This window comes from Chanodichthys erythropterus, chromosome 18 (genome assembly GCF_024489055.1).
Source record: "Chanodichthys erythropterus isolate Z2021 chromosome 18, ASM2448905v1, whole genome shotgun sequence".
NCBI classification, from domain to species: domain Eukaryota; kingdom Metazoa; phylum Chordata; class Actinopteri; order Cypriniformes; family Xenocyprididae; genus Chanodichthys; species Chanodichthys erythropterus.
Genome location: NC_090238.1, coordinates 31578305 through 31594027, shown reverse-complemented (window position 1 = coordinate 31594027; position 15723 = coordinate 31578305). Strand labels below are relative to the sequence as shown.

The 15723-nt window shown below is 40.1% G+C and overlaps 1 protein-coding gene across 1 annotated transcript in view; it reads right to left on the bottom strand.

The window, feature by feature from the left end:
• Positions 1 to 15723, bottom strand: part of adam12b (ADAM metallopeptidase domain 12b) — a 130992-nt gene that overhangs the window by 14375 nt on the left and 100894 nt on the right. The window contains exons 13-17 of the mRNA XM_067367317.1: positions 14160 to 14249; positions 12143 to 12338; positions 11630 to 11738; positions 10137 to 10335; positions 8485 to 8562 (exon numbers count right to left, since the gene is read on the bottom strand). Coding sequence (XP_067223418.1) covers positions 8485 to 8562; positions 10137 to 10335; positions 11630 to 11738; positions 12143 to 12338; positions 14160 to 14249 — 672 coding nt within the window. The remainder of the gene's footprint in view (positions 1 to 8484; positions 8563 to 10136; positions 10336 to 11629; positions 11739 to 12142; positions 12339 to 14159; positions 14250 to 15723) is intronic.

The following is a 15723-nucleotide window of genomic DNA, read 5'->3' as shown; positions in this document are numbered from 1 at the left end:
ACTTTCTTAGATGCTTTCGACATGCATAAAACAGACAAATGCCTAATTTTCATGGATGAATTAATGATTTTGATTCTTGATTTTGTGGACTTGGGTCTTAAGACCCTCACTACTATAAAAATAGCCTTATTGGTCTAGTATTATCTAGATTTCAGGTCAGGGGGTCTAGTTTTGGTTTGGGGCTTAAAGGGATAGTTCACCGAAAAGGTGAACTAGGTGTATATGAATTTCTTCTTTCAGCCGAACACAATCAGAGTTATATTAAAAAATATCCAGGCTCTTCCAAGCTTTATAATGGGAGTGAATGGTACCCAAGATTTTGAAGCCCAAAAAAGCGCATCCATCCATCAAAAAAGTAATCCATACTTTTCCTCCAGGTGGTTAATAAAGGCCTTATGAAGCGAAGCGATGCATTTTTGTAAGAGAAATATAAACTATAATCACTGGCTTCTGGTAGCAGCCGTACGCTCTTATAACGAAATCCTCTGACATTTCTCTTTAAAAATGTAAAAAATTCTCGTTTTAGACTTTCAATTCATGACCGGTGTTTAGTTTTGCTCTATCCTTTGTGCTTCCGTGTTTGTCAATAAGTCACTCTCCAGCAGGAACTAGACTCACGTACGGAAGCCAGTGATTCCCTTTCGTGGGAACTATCGACGCTGCGTGACAACGCATTGGGAACCTTCTGCGTGATGTCGTCACTGAAGCACTCATGTATCTAACCAATCGCGTAGCGAGACGTCAGAGACGGGTGACGTCACGGACCAGGAAACTATAAAGCACACCCGGATGCAGAGCACGGTAGCTTCTGTGTCTTCAGCAAGCGCTCTATGTTATCGTGTGTCTTATTTGGTGTTGTTTGTCTTATTTCATATAAACAAGTCACGATATCTTTGTCTGAGGACAAGAGTATCTCACACCAATCCATATATATATATATATTAAAAAGACACGTATTATGGCGAGAAACAGCAGTTGAATGGGAGTTGAGTAAGCCTGGGCAGCTCTCGAGGGAGCCGTCTGTGTGCACTATAAAAAAAAAAAAAAATAAGAAACTCGCTCTCAGAATACTGTGTTCCAGTGTTCCCCGCGGATTGCGGAAAAGAAGCCATTCGTGGGGTTCACAAATGGATCTGACAGAGGGGTTAGAGACGGGCGTTGCCCTTTCTCTGCCCTTACCTGCCAGGTTCAGTGCCGTCTCCCAGGTGGAAGCACGCTCTGCGGTTTCTTCCCCGGGTTGAGGCACCGGTATTTCACATGCCAGCTCTGAGGAGGTGGATATTGTGATATCGATCTGAGGACTCGCCACCTCACACACATCGTGTTAGGGAGTGGAGCATGCACGTCAGTTCAAAAATAAAGCAGCTGACGGTTCATTCATAAAAATGTCCCGGAGTGGAAATGAACTAGCGGGAGTTTTTATCTCCACTCCTGTTGGCTTTATTCTCGAGGGAATAAAAGTCTAACACGAGGCTTAGATCTCGCGTTTGCCGAGGCAGCGCGTGGATTAAGCCTGCAATAAGGAATATATAGCTCGAATCTCGCGTTTGCCGAGGCAGCGCGTAGATTAAGTGTGCAACAAAAAATATACGGCTCGCTCGGATCTTGCGTTTGCCAAGGCTGCGCATAGATTGCGTGCACGTAGTATATATTGTATATAATGTTTATACATAATATATATATCTGGAGGGAACTGAGCAGACGGGAGTTTCCCTTTCTCTCTTTCCCTATAATACCTTGCAAACTATTACGAGCTATAATTCTCTTTGTATTCTAATATATTCAGCCTGTCATTTTTGACTGTTTTGGGCTGCATTTAATTTAAGGATTAAATTAAATATTGAATACATTAAATTCTGAGGAATTTAAAGGAAAAGGGTGTCACGACCCTTGCTCCCCCGCAGAAAGCTTGGGGACCGGGACAGGTGACACAGCTGAAGTCCTTGTGAAGTAGGACAGATCTGCGGACTGTTATTACCACCAAGAAGGCTTCAAAGAGGTCCTGACATCTGTGGGCCAGGATCCATGAGGGCAGCCCCCTCCGGAGGGGGTCCTGTGTTAGAATATCTGACACCCGTCCCCCTTTGGCGCCCTCAGGGGGCCGTTATGCTAACCCTGCCACCCAGTGTGCGTCAGGGCACAATGGTCTCCACCGACTCTCCGAGGAGAGCCGGTTATGACTTGATTCGTCTGTTTTCTGCCAGTGCGCCGCTCCAGAACGTTGAATCGAGTGCTCAAAAACACCAGAGGTCGGTCTCGAGAGACTGGTTCCCTTAGTAGATTTTATGGTAGAATGGAAACTTCTACCGAATATATCAAAATGGATGCTGCTCATCAGAGGGTTACAGGGTCTCGCCCGCCCAGATTCAATGGGGTCTTTCCCATAGTGATGACCCCCAAGCAGTCTCTGGTTATGGAACAAGAGGTTATGACACTCTTGCGAAATGGAGCTATAGAAAGGGTTCCTCCTCCCAGCAAGCTGTCAGGCTTCTACAGCCGCTACTTCATTGTTCCAAAGAAGGATGTGTCCTATCATAGATTTACATGTGTTAAATCACTCAATACGAAAGCTCAAATTCAAGATGCTTACACTTAAACAGATTATCCCACAGATCAGGTCCAAGGACTGGTTTGTGGCGATAGACCTGAGAGAGGCATACTTTCAGGTGTCCATCCATCCTTCCCATAGGAAGTTCCTCATGTTTGCTTTCGGGGGCAAAGCTTACCAATACAGGGTTCTTCCTTTCGGCCTGTTATTATCACCCCGCACATTCACGAAGTGCGTGGATGCAGTGCTGGCTCCACTGAGACTCCAGGGCATCCGCGTACTGAATTACATAGAAAGTGATTCTAGCTCAATTAGAGCAACTAGCAGTTCAGCATCGAGATGCTGCTCTGTACCACATGAAAAGGCTCGGGCTGAGGCTCAATGCCAAAAAAAAAAAAAAAAAAAAAAAGAGTGTGCTAGTTCCGGCTCAGACTACCACTTATCTAGGTGTAGTTTGGGACTCCACCATGATGCAGGCACATTTGTTTCCTGCTCGTGTGAGTTCCATTCTCGCAGCCGTGAAAGGGGTGAAGTTAGGCCAGTCACTCACTGTAAAACAGTTCCAGAAACTGTTGGGTCTTATGGCAGCTGCGTCCAACGTCATACCTTTTTGGCCTTCTGCACATATGACTCTTACAGTGGTGACTCAGGACCAGGGGATTTTCTCCAAGGGGAAATCCTTTTCGCATGATCAAAAGTCGCGCGGCAATGCCTTCGTGCTCTGGCCATGTGGAAAGATCCCTGGTTCCTGTCCCAGGTACCCGTGCTGGGGATTTCTGGTCGTCATGTAATGCTTACGACAGATGCCTCCCTCACGGGCTGGGGGGCGATCATGAGTGGTCGCTCAGCTCAGGGTCTATGGGAGGTCCTGGAAAGTGTCAGACAAGTTCTTGACACTTAAAACTATCTTTCTCCTGGCCGTCTCTTCTTTGAAGAGAATTGGTGATTTACAAGCGCTGTCAGCAGTTTGCACCTGGTATGGTGAAAGCACATAAATCGGTTGGAGATGATGGTGGTGTTTCTAGCATTAAAACACTTTCTCCCAGACCAGAGAGGCCATCACGTGTTGGTCCGCACGGACAACACGGCAGTGGTCTTATATATAAACCATCAGGGGGGTCTGCGGTCTTGCCAACTTTACTACTTGGCCCGTCGGATCCTCCGATGGTCCCTAGGGAAGCTGCTCTCTCTGAAGCCAGCTTTCATCCTGGGGTATAAAGGGAGCAGACGCCCTGTCGAGGCAGGGGCCGAGGCCCGGGGAGTGGAGACTCCACCCAGAAGTGGTGGATCTCCTATGGAAAAATTTCGGTCGAGCGGAAGTCGACCTATTTGCTTTGGGAGAGTCAACCCAGTGACCACTCTGGTACTCCCGAACACATCCAGCACCTCTGGGTCTGGATACCATGGTACAGACGTGGCCGAAGCTACGTCTGTATGCATTTCCCCCGATCACCTTGCTCCCGGGAGTTCTGGAGAAAGTACACCGGGAAGGGGTCAACCTAATACTGGTAGCCCCCTTCTGGCCAACCAGAGTATGGTTCTCGGACCTAGTGTCCTTACTAGACGGCTCCCCAATGGAGCTTTCCCTTAGACAGGACCTCCTGTCGCAAGCGGGCGGCTCGATAATACATCCCCGCCCAGAACTGTGGAAGCTATGGGCCTAGCCTCTGAGGGGGCCAGGCTCATAGATGCTGGTCTTCCAACTGAGGTTGTGGAGACCATCCTTAACTCCAGAGCTCCCGCCACGAGGAAGCTTTATTCCTATAAACAGAATTTATTTTCTGCTTGGTGCAGACAGAATAATATGGACTCTGTCCACCCTCCTATCAGCTTTGTGCTAAGATTTCTCCAAGAAAAATTATCGGAGGGCCTATCGCCTTCAACCTTGAAGGTTTACGTTGCGGCTATCTCAGCCTTTCATGCTTCTCTTGAGGGTGGCTTCTCGGTGGGTCGAGACCCCCTCGTTACTCGCTTCCTCTGTGGCACACTGAGGTTGAGGCCAGCCTGGGACCTGGCTGTGGTATTACAAGGGTTAGCTGAGGCTCCCTTCGAACCACTCTCACTTTAAAACAGTTTCAGAGACTGTTGGGTCTGATGGCAGCTGCGCCCAACGTGATTACTATTGGCCTTCTGCACATGAGACCCTTACAGTGGTGGCACAGGACCAAGGGGTTTTCCCTGAGGGGAAACCCTTTTCGCATGATCGAAGTCACGCAGCGATGCCTTCGTGCTCGGGTCATGTGGAAAAAGCCTTGATTCCTGTCCCAGGGACCCATGCTGCCGCCACGAGGAAGTTGCATGCCTACAAATGGAATTTGTTTTCTACCTGGTGTAGAAAAAATAATACGGACCCTGTCCTTTCTTCTATTAGCTGTGTGCTAAAATTCCTCCAGGAAAAATTCTCGGAGGGCCTATCTCACTCAACCTTGAAGGTTTACATTGCAGAAATTTCAGCATAACATGCTCCTCTTGAGGGGAATATCTCGGTAGGTCGAGACCCCCTCGTCACATGCTTCCTCCATGGCACATTGAGGTTGAGGCCTCCAGTGCGCACAAGGGTTCCGGCCTGGGACTTGGCCGTGGTCTTACAGGGGTTAGCTGAGGCTCCCTTTGAACCACTAGAGGAGGTTCCTGAGAGGTTCCTCACTCTTAAAACAATTCTTTTTTTTTTTTTTTTTTGGCTATCACTTCTCTGAAGCGGATAGGAGACTTACAAGCACTTTCTGTTGCTCCTTCTTTTCTTGAATTTGCTCCGGGAATGGTGAAAGCATTCCCGTATCCTAGACCGGGTTATGTCCCAAAGGTCCCTACCAATGTCCCAGGCCCCATTGTGCTTCAGGCCTTCTATCCTCCTCCATTTGAATCTGCGGATCAGGAAAAATTTAATCTGCTGTGCCCAGTAAGGGCTTTGGATGCTTATGTCCACAGAGCTGCCCTGTGGCGTAAGTCAGATCAATTGTTTGTCTGTTATTGGTCCCCTAAAAAAAGGCGGCCCAGCATCGAAGCAGAGAATGAGCAAGTGGGTGGTCGAGGCCATCTCACTTGCCTATGAAGCGGCCGGACAGCCTTCTCCTTTGAATGTTCGCGCCCATTCAACTAGGGGTATGGCGGCATCAAAAGCTTTGATGTCAGGAGTTTCCATGGGTGATATATGTGATGCAGCTGGATGGTCATACCAGCACACATTTATTAAGTATTATAACTTTGATATCGGCTCCACCCTAGGGTCCTCCGGGTTGTCAAGATAACTTTGACAAGTGTTTGAGCTACGGCTCAGTTGGGATTGCGTTCCCAATGCGTTGTCACGCAGCGTCGATAGTTCCCACGAAAGGGAACGTCTCGGGTTACAGATGTAACCCTGGTTCCCTGAGTAGGGAACGAGACGCTGCGTCTCTTGCCGTACCCCTGCACACTTGTGAGTGCTTGCTTCAGACTTATCCAGAAGCTACCGTGCTCTGCATCCGGGTGTGCTTTATAGTTTCCTGGTCCGTGACGTCACCCGTCTCTGACGTCTCGCTACGCGATTGGTTAGATACATGAGTGCTTCAGTGACGACATCACGCAGAAGGTTCCCAATGCGTTGTCACGCAGCGTCTCGTTCCCTACTCAGGGAACCAGGGTTACATCTGTAACCCGAGACGTTATGGTTTATACATTTTTAAATATGGATATTTTTCTTACAAAAACCCATCGCTTCACTTCAGAAGGCATTTATTAACCCCTTGGAGGCGTATGGATTGCTTTTATATTGAATGGATGCGCTTTTTGGAACTTCAAAAACTCAGGCGCCATTCAATCCCATTACAAAGCTAGGAAAAGCCAGGATATTTTTTAATATAACTCTGATTGTGTTCGGCTGAAAGAAGAAAGTCATATTCACCTAGGATGGCTTGAGGGTGAGTAAATCATGGGGTAATTTTCATTTTTGGGTGAACTATTCCTTTAAGTGGTCTTCAATTTTTCTAAGTCTGGGTCTTTAGGGTGCGGGTCCAGCTTAAAAAAGTACTAGCATCCCATGATGCTGACAGAGCTCCCAACATCTATTAAAAATTATCAATTTGACTTGCGGCACAGTTCCAGTAAGGAAATATACCTTGGATAAAAAAAAAAATGGAAGTAATTGCATAGCCAACACACAAAAAAAGAAGAATTCCAATTTAAGAAGCGTGTAATAAGAGAAAATAAATAAAACATTACACGCTTGCACACATGCCCTCCAGAGCTGACAGTGGGTGCAAATGTAAAAGACGACGTGGGGGTGTTCTTGGCATTTAGCGATTACATTTCAGCACTCCTCTGGCAAAAAAACGAATGCGCATATGAGCCAAAAGATGATGAATGACACTTTAAATTGTACACAAATGAATTAAATATGACTCCTATAACTTTATTGGAGTGACAGAGATTGATTGTGAAGTACTTCAACAGCTGAGACAAGCCTCGAGTCACTGCAGCATGAATACAATAGAGTGGCTGGGGTACAGTATGTGATTGAGGGAAAGAATAGTTTACCCAAAAATTAGAAAATTTCTGTCTTCATTTACTTGCTTTCATATTGTTCCAAACCTGCATGAAATACAAAAGGTGAAGTTTTGAAGAATATCCAAGCTGCTCTGTTCCATACAACTGCAGTGAATGTTGTCCAGGGGTTGTCAACCTCCAAAAACCTTCATAAAAGTGGTCCATGTGACTTGTGCCAATAAATAATATGGTCACTATTCATTTTCAAATTTAGAAAAGAGCAGCTTGAACATTCTGCTACATACAACTCCTTTTGGTTTCATGGAAAAATGAAAGGTATAGTACATTATTTGTCTCTGTCTCAACCGCATTTTTGTTTTGTCTTGTTTCAGTCTCAGACTAAGAGGACTCAGGATTTAATTTCAAGACCAGTCAAGACCACAACTGCAAGGATATCACTAAATTGCCGGTACATTGTCTGATTTATTTGTTATGTGATTGGATGTAAAACTTACTGTTTTAAAATGCAGTCAATAACTTATTTCTAATTTGATTTCTTTTGTTACTGTTTTCCCAGGTCAGAAATCAATGAGGAATAGTGTCAAAAAGGTCACCAAAATTAATATAAATGCCCACACAATTCAAGATATGATTGGAAAAAACTGCTTGTATGGATCTTGATTTTTTTTATATTATACCATATGATATAATTAAGCAATATCACAAGAGCAGGAGTGCTGTTTTCACAAATATGAGCACGACTGCTAATGGGATGCTGATTTTATACATACGTTCAATACACAAAATGTTATCTTTTAAACATTAATCTCAACATTTATGCAGTATGCAGTAATTGTACCAATTCAACTGCTGTGCCTCCTCTGCATTGCAAAGATGAATTTTGTTGTTAGTAATTTGATTTAAACAGTATTCAGTGTCTTATTATTCTAATAGTATTTATTGATTTAATAAAAGAAGACATTTCTCAGGTAGTAAATGTGGATCTTTTAGAAGAATTTAAGGAGAGCTGGTCTGGTCTTGGTCTCCATTTAGGTGGTCTTGTCTTCACTAGCATGAACTATCCCTTTAAATATCCACATTATGTATTAATCTTCCATGAAAAACCAAGACTGACACAAGGTTAAGCTGTGATCTAATTTAGTCCAGAATGAGTGTCTTATCTGTGCTTTTAACTGCAATTTCAATGTTTGCAGTAATCTAGATCAAGTGAAGCTACTCGTTAGCTAAGTGCTGTTATGGGCATATGCTGTCCACTTTGGCAAACAACTATACTGTAATGAAATGGACAAATCTGTGGAGGGCGGGGCTTTCAGTAGAGTTAATCATTTGTGGTCATTTACTATTAGCAGTCCTGACTCAAATCAGAGCCTAATGTCTAATAATTAATGTCAGAGAAAAAACTTCTCCCTGCAGATTTAAGGAAAATGTAACTGACAGAGCGGAAGCAACCTTACCCCTCTTCCATTACACTTCCCAGAGCACTTGTGCACTCCAAACACACTGACATTCTGACACTGCCTGTTCAAACAGATCTGTTATGATGAGAAAGACAGAAAGAGAAGTGCAGGTTAAGTCACTGAATAGGTATCAACTGAAATTAAACATTTATATTATTGCCTTTGACTAGTAATTGACTGATTTGGGTTTCTAAGAGCTAGGGTGGCCAATACAATGACAAGTTATAGAAATATTTATAAGAGAAAATGAGACATTTACTCAAAATTAAACCAAATACAATTATATTACATCAAACCAAGTATAAAAATATGGGTTTTGGATTTTATTTCTGACTATTAAAAATGAGGACTGTCAAAAGAATGAATAATTTTATATATATATATATATATATATATATATATATATATATATATATATATATATATATATATATATATATATATATATATATAATATTCATATATAATTTTTAGATATAATATATTTTTTTCATATATTTTTACTAGTGGGTGCAGGACACTATAGTTCATTTATGTAAGTGAGGATAGCAAAATAAAGTAAACTGTGACATATTATACCCAAAAATTCTTCATACAGTTGACTAGCAGTAAAACTGATAAATTGGAACCAAAAATTATTCAGACACTTTGACCTGACCATGTTTTGCTTAAGTGTTTTTTGACATAATTAAGATAATTTTTTTCTGACGCAGTTTAACTCTGAGATCTTGTCATATTTTATTCCCATTTTTTAAACTATAGTGAATAAACTGCATTCATATATATATATATAGGCCACCTTATCAGTATTGGCTGATATATGATGTTCTTTTTTAATGTTATCTTTGTTGGCCCAATAAGAAAATTTGGCCTTTATTAAATATTAAAGCCAATGGATTATTTGCCTTTGTATTTTTGTAATCAGGCTCTCAAAAATATATAAAAAATATATAAAAATATGGATTTAGATTTATCGTGGTTATTGGCTTTCAAATATATAGAATTATCGGTCATTGGTATTGGCCAATATATATATATATATATATATATATATATATATATATATATATATATATATATATATATATATATATATATATATATATATATATATATATATATATATATATATATATATATATATATATATATATATATATATATATATATATATATATATATATATATATATATAAACAAATTAGAATAGAATAATTTCAAAATTAGATAAATGTGTGATTAATTAGATAAAAATTACCATGAAATATATAATTATTTAAATTACTCATTTTAACTCATCTTAATTTTTGATATAATATAATATAATATAATATAATATAATATCATATCATATCATATCATATCATATCATATCATATCATATCATATCATATCATATCATATCATATCATATCATATCATATAATATAATATAATATAATATAATATAATATAATATAATATAATATAATAATACTTTTAGGAGGTTATCAGCAAAACAGACACCAAATGGTCAATGGCAATAAAAATGGCCAAATATCATTGCATTCATCAGCCTGGCTGAAATATATCAGTCTACCAATATCATAATTTCTTGATCACACAAAAAATCTCTAGCAGATATGTTGCACGATGATTTATTCTTGTACCATTCCTTCAGCACACTTAGTGCCTGCCAATACCAGTCCCGGATCAGGCATATCATCACCCAGGTACACGTGTGTTCCACGGCACAGAAGACGGCCGCCCTCCTGCAGAGGTATATTTGTCTCTATGGAAACTGCATTGGTTCCGATCACTGGCCTATTGGCACCTCCTTGGCACTGAATTTTCCCACATCTAGCATCCCTGTTTCATAAACACACACACATGGACAAAACTCAGTGAGACACACAACAGTGCTAAATGTTTTTACACAGAATAAATGGGATAGGATGATAAAAAGGGTGAAAAACAGAGTGTTGTCTCTCGTCATTTACACCCTTTCACTCATGTGAGGAACAGAGAGTGTAATTAATAGTGACAAGAGATTACACACAAAACCATAGGGCTGCCTCTGCTGCTGAGAATAATAATGTCACGCCTGTAAAGAAATTAATAAAATTACATTCATTACAACATGTTTGATGGGCCATCCTATAATAATTAGACAGCAAGTGACATGAATGATTCAGGACAACCTTAACCAACACTATTCATCATTTCACACTCATCATTCTTTAGATTAATATTCTTTTGTTTCAAGAATGTGTGTCATGGAAAGAACCTCTGTCCTGTAATTTCTGTGTCAGTCACTGGTCCTCAATTTTAATTTTGTGTGCTGGCACAAAAAAAAAAAGCTACGCATTTATACTGCTAAAGTAGCACAATATAAGTAAAAGGTAACACTTTATTTTTAAGGTGACGCAGTTACTTGTTACTTCATGCATTTACTATAGTAATAACAGTAAATGATGCATAATTAACCCTAAACCAAACCAAACCCTAATCCTAACCCTATAGTAAGTACATGTACAGGTAGTTACTTAATATTACTCAGTACTTAAATCTGTAATTACAGTGTAACAAAGACACCTTAAAATAAAGTGTAAACCAATATTGTTTTGTTCAGTTTGTTAAACGACCTCTTTGCTCAATTTGCATTTATTGTTTTACTTGGTTACACTTTATTTAAAGGTGACTTAGTTACATTGTACTTACTCAGATAAGTACTGAGTGATAATAATTAACTACATGTGCATACTATTGAGTTACGTTTAGGGTTTGGTTTAGGGTTAGTTTCTTGTAATTGTGCATAATTTACCGTTATTACTATAGTAAATGCATGAAGTAAGAGAGTTACCCAATACTGCATTAAACAAAGAAGAAAACAAGAAAAATGAAACAAAAACGAATGAGCAAAACAAAACAAAACAAAAACGTGTTCATTTTAGTTATCGAGCAAACAAAACAAAACAGATCAAAGCAAAAGGAAACAAAACAAAACAAAAAAGGCAAAGGAAAGCATAAGAAGCAAAACAAAATAAAACAAAATGTATTGAAGCAAAACAAAACAGAATTGTTTTACGTAAATTGTACGTAAATTGTACTTTACGTAAAAGATTAAAGATTAAAGTGCTGTTGTATTGTGACCTGACTGTACCTTGCTTCACATTTAGCAAAGGAGCCTTTAGAGTCTTTTCCACAATTTCCATAGGGATCACCTGCAGAGTTTACCCTTTCAAAACAGATCCCCGGGGCAGGTTTCGCTCCTGGAAAAGAGAGAGAATGAAAATAAGACAGCATATGCCCACTGTTAGAGATGGAAATATGACACTGTACAATTCTTCCATCTTGTTTGAGCTTGTATATAAACCAAAAACAGATGAAAGGATAATATATGTCAGACTGTGGCCTGAATCCTTTTGGAAAGGAGTATGAACAGACATATGGAATAAATAACAGCAATCAGTGTGAGCTTTCATACTACTTGAGCTCACTGTAAGAACTGAATGGGAAGTTCTGGCAAGACAATGATTACATATAGAATTACAGTGTCAAAAATGTATGATTAATGAAGCGTATATCTGCAGTAGACTACGATCAATTTTTGGTCATCAAAATAAGCCCAAGAACCCTGCAGCTATCCACATTTTAAATTTACGGTGGTACCAACCTGGACCCCACAGAGTAATGCATTGCTGCTCATGAGTCTGACAGATGCCATTGTAGCAGTAACCATCCATATTGTGGCAAGCATGCCCATCGTGCAGGTACACGTTGGCAGGGCAGTGGGGGTTGGTACCGGTGCAGAACTCAGGTAAGTCACAGGAGTTACTGGACTCTCTACAAGGAGTCCCAGCTGGTTTTAACTGCACAGAAGAACAAAAGGCTTCACCTAAGTTTGATTTCTTTCCAAATAAAGCAAAGAGAAATGCAGGCACTATGAGATAAACCAAAAGTCATGCAGAGATGAGCTTTGCATGAACTACAAAAACTATCAGGTAAAGAAAAAAAAAAAAATGTACAGAGCACCACACTTGACTGGTGGACAAAAATTTAAGAATTTGTTCTCCCGTTTTAGTAAATAATGGCCACAATTCACTAATTCGTTCCCTTAGTGGTTGAAATGGGTACGGCAGTCCAAATTCAAAACATGGGAGACGGTTGTTTCCCCACCCCCTCCTCCTCAGACTCGACGCTCATGCGGGTTGCCAAATTGAGGACGTGCAACAGGAGCGAGCACAAGTGAGAATGAAAGGCGAGGAGACTTACACACTGTAAGATGATGATTTGATTTATCCATGTTATCCATGTTTATCCATGTTTTAATGTGCTCCCAATCATAGAGATTTTTAGATGGATGGCAAGGCTTTTTAGGTCGGGTAGAATCTGCAATCTCTGACCGAGTTTTTTTGCTGACTTCCATGGCTGCAATACACTGTTTTCTGCCAACTGGCAACCCGGGGTGTTGAAAAACCAAAGATTATATAGAAAGACGGTGCACTCGTATTATTATGAATGGGAGAAAGTGCAATGCGCAATATGGCGGAATAAGTCCCGCCTTCTAAATAAGAGCCAATCACTGATTGATAAAGTCATCGCATCACTGCAGTGGCCGTTAGAAGCTCTGGTTCCTATAGAAACAGTCAGGCGCACTTAGGACTGCTTGGTCCAGCCTAAAAAATACAATTTTTTGTCATGGTTCATGCATTTAGAAACAAAATTTATGATACAGTTGTTCTCAGATTATATTGGTGATTTCAAATATAAAATTTAATCAAAAGCTTGGCGAACAGCTTTGGAGAATTTGATGTTTCCCCATTCAAAGAGATAGGAGCGGCACTTGCATTCCCGAGAGGTGTTTCAAAGATGGCCGCCAAGGTAAAATGATTTGTTGTAAAGGGACTTTGGAAATACTATTGGTTAAATCGGCAGTAGGCGGGACCACACAGACCAAAACAAAAAACAGGCATTTCAATACACAATGAAACAAGTATGTGAACCACCTTCAAACACATGGTGTTTTTATGCTTTAGTACACTCAAAACTTATATACAGCACCTTTAAGAATTTGTTCCCATAACTTATTAGTCTGCTCCCTCATTTTGATTGAAGTAAAACAAGAGAACAAATTATTACAATATGGCCACAATTTAGTAAAACGAGGGACATTTACATAAAATGAGAGAATGAACATATTAGTAATTCGTGGGCTGACTGGGCTCAAACTGTTAATTCGTAGCCATGATATATACAGATTTTTTTCCAATATGTCATGTGCAGGGCTCCGTACTGTTGTTTCTACCCAGTTAAAAAAAATAAAAGTAATAGAAAAGTTGCACTGAGAAAAAATGGTTAAAAAAAGTGGCAACATTAATTTTATCGACATTAATGAAGCGCTAGGTTGAAAACTTGTTGTAAAGTCTGTGTGACCATGTAGCCCTGTTCTGGGGTCTTTCCCAGAGGGCCCTGGTCTGGCTTCTTTCCTTTGCAAGTAAGTGAGCTGAGCACTCTGATTTATGTGTCTGGAGGCCTGAGAGGAAACTGAGTGTCTATGTTTGGAGCACAAATGTCGGTTCATGTTGCACTTATTAATGGGGCAAGGAGAATGTGATTTCCACGCCTTAATTTTACACACAGAGAACAAAAATGAATAAGGAAAGAGGGACAGGAGAGATTTACAATAGTACCTGGCAGTCTTCACAGCACTGTCCATGGGCACACACAGCATCTCCCTTGAGAGTGCAGGTGGTAGCGTTGCAGCAGGGGTTCAGACACTCCTAAAGGTAACAAGGATGACAGTGGATCTGAATGGATGTGTCATTGTATTACATGCAAAAAAGTTGCATCTTCGGAACACAGTTTAAGATATTTTAGATTTAGTCCGAGAGCTTTCTGTCCCTCCATTGAAAATGTATGTACGGTATACTGTCCATGTCCAGAAAGGTAATAAAAACATCATCAAAGAAGTCCATGTGACATTAGTGGGTTAGTTAGAAGTTTTTGAAGCATCGACAATACATTTTGGTCCAAAAATAACAAAAACTACGACTTTATTCAGCATTGTCTTCTCTTCCGGAATCCTTTCCATTGAATTGATTCCATTGAATTGATTCCATTGAATCCTTTCATCTGTCGGCATTGGTAATGCACTTTTACGTTGCCGTGGTTGTTTTTGGCGATTAGGACATCCGCGACATGCACACTTACGCACCATTTTAAAAAATATACAATACCAAAGTACAAACAATGTAGAATAGCTTGAATACAGCGTGTGTCTCCCTCAGACTGTAAACTAAGCTCGGGCGCACCAGATAACACGTCAGCAGCATCTTACATCAGCAGCGTCACTGTGGAGTCGTGAACCACACTCCGGAGGTAATGCACCAATAAGCTGGATTCCAACCGCCGTAAAACAAGAAAAAGAAGAAGCGGAGTCGTGAACGCGAATTGACAACAGACCCGGAAGAGAATACAATGCTGAATAAAGTCGTAGTTTTTGTTATTTTTGGACCAAAATGTATTTGATGCTTCAAAATGTCGCGGACGTCCTAATCGCCAACCACGGCGACGTAAAAGTGCATTATTAACGCCTTAAACTGTGTTCTGAAGATGAACGGAGGTCTTACGGGTTTGGAACGACATGAGGGTGAGTCATTAAAAAACAAACAAAAAACAACCCCCCAAAAAAACAAAAATCAAAGCAAAAAGTGAACCAAAACAAAACAAGCCGAGTAAACACATCTAAAGATATCAAAACAAAACAAGCAAAGTAAACAAAAACTAAAAACAAAACAAGCTAAATAAAACAAAAAACAACCAAAACAAAAACCCCAGCAAAGTACACAGAAAAAAAACAAGTAAAATAAATAAATAAATAAATAAATAAGCAGAATGAGGAAAGAAAACAAGTAATCATTTACATATTTAAATTGGGCTGTTTATGTCTATGGGTCAGAAAGAAGGTAGATAAATGTAAAAAATGTCTGAAAAGCAAAATTACAATCATTTTTGGTGCAAGAAACCTTGACTAACATTATAAGTAGAGTTCAGTGGAAAAATAAAACACTACATTAGCACAGGATATGACCCCTTTAATTTGACATTAGAAAATTAGGGGTTACTGAAAAACAATGGAAAGCAACAACAAAGACTCTGAACAGCGGTCCCGTATGATTACTTCATTCGATATTAGTTCCAGGTGTGGAGTATGTATTCTTTTAGGAAATTCCCTTCTCTCAACCAGTTCTTTGC